Source organism: Plasmodium gallinaceum (genome assembly GCF_900005855.1).
Source record: "Plasmodium gallinaceum strain 8A genome assembly, contig: PGAL8A_v1_65, whole genome shotgun sequence".
NCBI classification, from domain to species: domain Eukaryota; phylum Apicomplexa; class Aconoidasida; order Haemosporida; family Plasmodiidae; genus Plasmodium; species Plasmodium gallinaceum.
Window position 1 is genome coordinate 390,126 of NW_021628225.1, and position 5,978 is coordinate 396,103.

Below are 5,978 nucleotides of genomic sequence, written 5' to 3' on the forward strand. Positions count from 1 at the left end.
TAAAAAAAAAAAAAAAAAAAAAAAAAAAAATTGTTCTTTCATTTTAGCAATAATTACATTTATTTCTTATAATATTTTAAATTTTAAATATTAAAGTTCTCTAATTTTTCTTTAGTAATATTCATTACAATTATTACTGATAAAATATCGTAAATTTCTTACACTTTTATTCTATATATATATATATATATATATATTTTTATTTTCTTTAAATATTTACTTATGCGTGTTTTATGCATATTACTATGTTTAAATTTTTATACAATATAGATTTAGCAAAAATTAAATTTTTTAACCAACTAAATAATGAATTAATAAATCAAAACAAAAAAAATGATTCATTTTTTCTAGAAGAAAAACAAAATATGAATTACGATTTAGTGTCTGATAGAGATATAATATTTGAGAAAAATGAATTAAAAAAAGATGAAAATAATAAAATAAAAAATGAAAAATATGATAATATATATGATAATGAAAAGTGTGAAGATATTTATGAAAATAATAAAATAAAAAATGAAAAATATGATAATATAAATGATAATGAAAAATGTGAAAATATTTATGAAAATAATAAAATAAAAAATGAAAAATATGATAATATATATGATAATGAAAAATGTGAAGATATTTATGAAAATAATAAAATAAAAAATGAAAAATATGATAATAAATATGACTTTAAAAAAAATTACAATTCTGAATTATATTCATTAAATTATACCAAAAATAATGAAAATGTTTTAATTAAAAATAATGAGACAAGTATTTCATTAATAAATGAACATAATATAAATATAAAAGGAAATTATAAATCCATCAACCTTAAAGATAAAAAAGAAGAAGACAATATATCAAATAATAATAATAATAATAATAATAATAATATTATTTATAAAAATGATAAATGTGAAATGATGAATAATATTCTGAAAAACGAAAAAGAAAAAAAAAATGATGAAGTCATTTTTTCTAATGAAGAATTAAAAGAAAAAAATAAGGATCATTTAATTCCTTTTTGTTCACAACAGAAATATAAAAAAGAGAAAAAAAAAGAAAATATAAATCAGGAAAATGAAAATAATGAAAAGGAAAAAATAGAAGAAATAAATAAAAATATAAACAATGAATTTAATTATAATAAAAAAAAAAACAACCTTAGTAAAGAATATGAGTATTCTATTGATAGTACTTATGTCGATAATAATGAAAATGAAAATGAAAATAATAAGAATAATCAAGTTAGCTTAATTCTAAATGAAAAAAATAAAAATTTAATTGATCATACAAACAATGATTTTGGTAATTTAACAAATAAAATAATAATAACAAAAGAAAAAAAGAACACTGAAAAAAATAATATTTTAAATGATAATAATCAAAAATTATATAAATTATATAATGATGATTCAAAAAATGACAATGAAAAAGAGGAAAGAAAGAAAAAAGAGATATCAGTAGAAACTGATTTTTTTTTAAAAAAAAATTATGTAAATGAATTTGAAGAAAATGTAATTAAAAATATAAGTTATAATTTAATTAATGAAGAATATAACAACATATTAGAAAATATAATAACATTAAAAAAACAGTACGATAATAGCAATTATAGTAATGTTAATTCTCTTAAAATATATATTCAGAAATTACTTAAATTATTTATTGGTGATATAAATGATTTATTTAATAACATAATATATTGTAATAATGATTTAAAAAATGTAAAATATATTAATGATCTTAAAGAAAAATATTTAGAAGAAATAAATGATTTAAAAAAAAAAGAAAAAATGTTAAGAGATGCAAATGAAAGACAAACCAATCAATTACTACAATTATCAGGTCAAATTTCTCATTTCAGAAATGATTCAGAAAATTATGATAACAATTACTTAAATGAAAAATTAGAGAACCTAGAATTAGAAATAAAAAAATTAAAAGATGAAAAACAAAAATTACATAATTTTTTAGAAGATAAGATGATATATATGAAAAAAAACTATGAGTTAAAATGTTATATAAAAAGTTTAGAGTCTGTAATTAATAAAAAATCTTTATTATGTATATCATTAAAAAGTGAAAAAAAACTTCTTACAGATAAATTAAAAAAGTATTATGAATATTTACAACTAACAAAAGAAGATGTAATTATTTATAAAAAAATCTTTTATGATATTAAAAAAGGTGAGAAAAAAATAAAAGAAGAGCTTAAAATGCTACTGAGAAATTATAATAACAAACTCAATTTAAAAAATAACAAAGAGAAAAAAAAAATAAGAAAGCTTTTTAAACATAAAAAGGTTAAACTAAAATACATACGACTATTAAACAAGAAAGATGAAAAGGCTACATTAAATAATGACAAAACATTTTCAAAATATACTAATAAAAATATCTCTAATAGTGATAATAATAAGAAATTACTTAGTGATAGTAAAGGTGAAATTTTATTAAAGGATGACATAAATTTAATAGAAAATCATAAAAAGTTAAACAGTGAAAGTAATTTAATTAATTATGATAAATTTATAATTACGAATAATGACTCACCATTATTAGATAAAAAAAATAAAAAAAGTGAAATTTTAACAAATGATGAAGAAAATAATATAACATTTAAAAAAGAGAATCTTATAAATTACGATAATAATGAGAAATTGGAAAATAAAATAAATTATTATAAACTTCTTTTAGATGAATATGAATCTTTTTCTATAAAAAGAAAAAATAGTACCGATATTAAACTGAAGGAAATGAAAAAATTATTATTACAAGAAATACAAGAAAATGAAATGATGCAAAAAAAATATCAATGTTTATTAGATAAATTTCAAGATACTAAAAAAGTTGATAACCTCTTAAATAATGAAATTAATGAATCATATGAAAACATAAAAATAAAAGAACTTTTAAGCGAAATTAATGTATTAACAGAAGAAATAGGAAGACTTAGAGAGGATCAATTATTACTACAAGAAGATGTGAATAATAAAAGTAAAATAATTTCTCATCTCATAAAAAAGCATGCATTAAATGAAGAACATTTTAGGTATTTTTAATTGAAAATTTTTTTTTTTTTTTTAACATATATAATATATATAATTTGAAATAGCAGAATTGTTTCCATCTTTTTATTTTTTTTAAAATATAAATATATTTTGAAATACATTTTTTTTTTTTTTTTTTTTTTTTTTTTTTTTTTTTCATTTGTAGATTAGATAAAAGTTTCAGTATTTTTAATAACAAATTAAAATATGAAGAAATGAAGAAAATAATGGAAGAAACGTTAATTGAAAATATTAGACTTCGAACAGATTTAATGACATTAGCTAAAAGTGTTAAAGAAAAAAAATGATTTCATAAATTTTAATAAAAATTATATAAAAAATGAAAGAAGACTATTAAAGTTTATAACAATCTTTTTTTTTTTTAATTAATTTTTAATGTTTAATTGTTGCCATTTGTTTTTATGTATCATTTTTTTGTATTTTTTTTTTTTTTTTTTTTTTTTTTTTTTTTTTTTTTTTTTTTTTTTTTTTACCTTTTTTTTTTTTTCTTTTTTTTTTTTTTTTTTTTTTTTTTTTTTTTTTTTTTTTTTTTTTTTTTTCTTTTTTCTTTTATTATAAAGTATTATCTCTTTTTTTTTTTTTTTTTTTTTTTTTTTTTTTTTTTTTTATTTTTTTTTTTTTTTTTTTTTTTTTTTTTTTTTTTTTTTTTTTTTTTTTTTTTTTTTTTTTTTTTTTTTTATTTTTTTTTTTTTTTTTTTTTTTTTTTTTTTTTTTTTTTTTTTTTTTTTTTTTTTTTTTTTTTATTTTTTTTTATTTTTTTTTTTTTTTTTTTTTTTTTTTTTTTTTTTTTTTTTTTTTTTTTTTTTTGTTTTTTTTTTTTTTTCTTATTCTTATTCTTTTTGTTTTTGTTTTTTCTATATCTACTAAAATTTTTATAGATATAATATCACTTTTTCTTGATTTAAAAACAATAATTTAAGATGTTATTTAATTCTTATTATTATTAAGTAAATATTATAGGAATATATTAGTATATAATAATAATCATTTATTTCTAAAAAAAAATTGTTACGACTTTTATCTTCTTTGATATTTTTTTTTCTCATTTTTTCTAAACTCCCCACATCATATTTAAGGAAATATTTTGAATGCAATTATCATTTAAATATTTATTTATTATGGCTTTTCTTAGAATCGTTTTTTTGCTATTATTAGATAATCCATCAAATAAATTTCTTCCTGACAATTTTCCAAGATGATAAGCACAATAACTCATAAAAATTTGAAAAACATTTCTGTTGGTTATATGAGGTAAAGTAATTTCAATAGAATCATCTTTTATTTTGTTTTGATGTTCTTTTATAAATTTATCACATACTTTTTTATCAAAAATTGATACCATAACCTCTAAATTTCTTCTTGATGAAAATCTATCCCAATTAAATGAACCAATAGCACACCATAAATTGTCTACAACTAAATTTTTAGCATGACAGTGTTTTTTTTGAAAAAAATAAAATTTATTAACACCTTTATTTTTTCTTTTTTTCTTTTGATTTATATTTTTTAAATTTCTTAAAAAATTTTTATAATATAAATTTTTACGTAAATTTAAATAATTTATAAAAATTTTATTATATTCATGAGTTGAATTATTTTTATGATATTTTTTTAAAAATTTTTTCATTATATAATAAGTAGCTGGTACATCACCAAATATATCTGAATTTCCTGAAAAAAGAAAAGAAATATTAACACCATTTGATAAAGCAGAAAATAAAGCTCTCCTTAAAAATCCAGGAGGCAAAAAATAGCTAGTTGTAATATAAATATTATTTGCTGCATTTTTTATAATATAATCAAAGGTTGATTGAATAGATTTAACTTTTCTAAGAACATTAGATTCTAATATTTGTATAAAACATGAATTGTCATCTAAATACATTTTCTGTTTTTCTATTGGATGTCTAATAATAGAGCTTTTTGTCATTTTTAATGAATCTATAAATACATCTGCCAAATCTTTTACAGAAGGTCCTTTAATTTTTATATGCAAATCATAATATTCTAAACATTTACTTTTTTTTTTGTTATCTTTTTCATCAAAATTTTCATTTGGAATTACATTTTCTGATACATTCATTGAACCACAGTAAGCACAGTTATCTACTATGATTATTTTTCTGTGATCTCGAAAAAATATTGGTAACATATTTAAAAATGAATTTAAAAAGGTGTTAAAAAAGATAACATTCACATTATTTTCTTTAAGCTGATTTACCCATTTACTTTTCATTTTTAAACTTCCAATATAATCTATTAATAAAATTACATCACATCCCCGTTTTGATGCTTCACATAAATTATTAACAATTACTTCTGCTAATTTAGAATCATCAAATATATATGCTTCTAACCATACTCTTTTTTTACTTTTATTAATTGATTTCAATATATCACTATATGCTGACAACCCATCATTATAAATTTTTACTTTATTCCCTTTAGAAAATTTTCCATATTTTTCTGAATTTTTTATCAAAATATCTCTCCATTTTCTTTTTATTTTTTCTTTCTCTTCTTTATCTTCAATTTTTAGCTGTTCCACATTATCATTTACTAATTTATCAAAATTTATCTCTTCTTCTGAACTCTTTATCTTCTCTTTTATAAACTTTCTATATAAAATTTTTATTTTATCTATAATTTTCATATATATATAGATATATATATCAAATTCAATTAAAATAATTTTTATTTACATTTAAAATGGAAAAAAAAAAAAAAAAAAAAAGAAAACTTGTAACAAAAAAATGTCACATCGTTCAATTAAACTATTAGAAGTAAACATATTCAAAATATATACATTTATATATATATATAATAATTCAAACAAATAGAAACAAATTTTAAATAATATATTTTTAAAACACACACAAATTAAAAAAAAAAAAAAAAAAAAAAAAAAAA

At 16.3% G+C, this 5,978-nt stretch overlaps 2 protein-coding genes across 2 annotated transcripts; one reads left to right on the top strand and one right to left on the bottom strand.

The window, feature by feature from the left end:
- Positions 1–233: 233 nt before the first annotated feature.
- On the top strand, positions 234–3,355 carry PGAL8A_00137900 (conserved Plasmodium protein, unknown function; the record flags this gene model as incomplete). The annotated part of the gene is made up of 2 exons (XM_028674913.1): positions 234–3,049; positions 3,214–3,355. 2 exons carry the CDS (start codon positions 234–236, stop codon positions 3,353–3,355), a joined length of 2,958 nt encoding a protein of 985 aa, XP_028526496.1.
- Positions 3,356–4,119: 764 nt separating this feature from the next.
- On the bottom strand, positions 4,120–5,721 carry PGAL8A_00138000 (mitochondrial cardiolipin synthase, putative; the record flags this gene model as incomplete). Its single annotated transcript, XM_028674914.1, has 1 exon — positions 4,120–5,721. The coding sequence occupies one exon, from the start codon at positions 5,719–5,721 to the stop codon at positions 4,120–4,122; it is 1,602 nt and encodes a 533-aa protein (XP_028526497.1).
- Between the last annotated feature and the right edge of the window lie 257 nt (positions 5,722–5,978).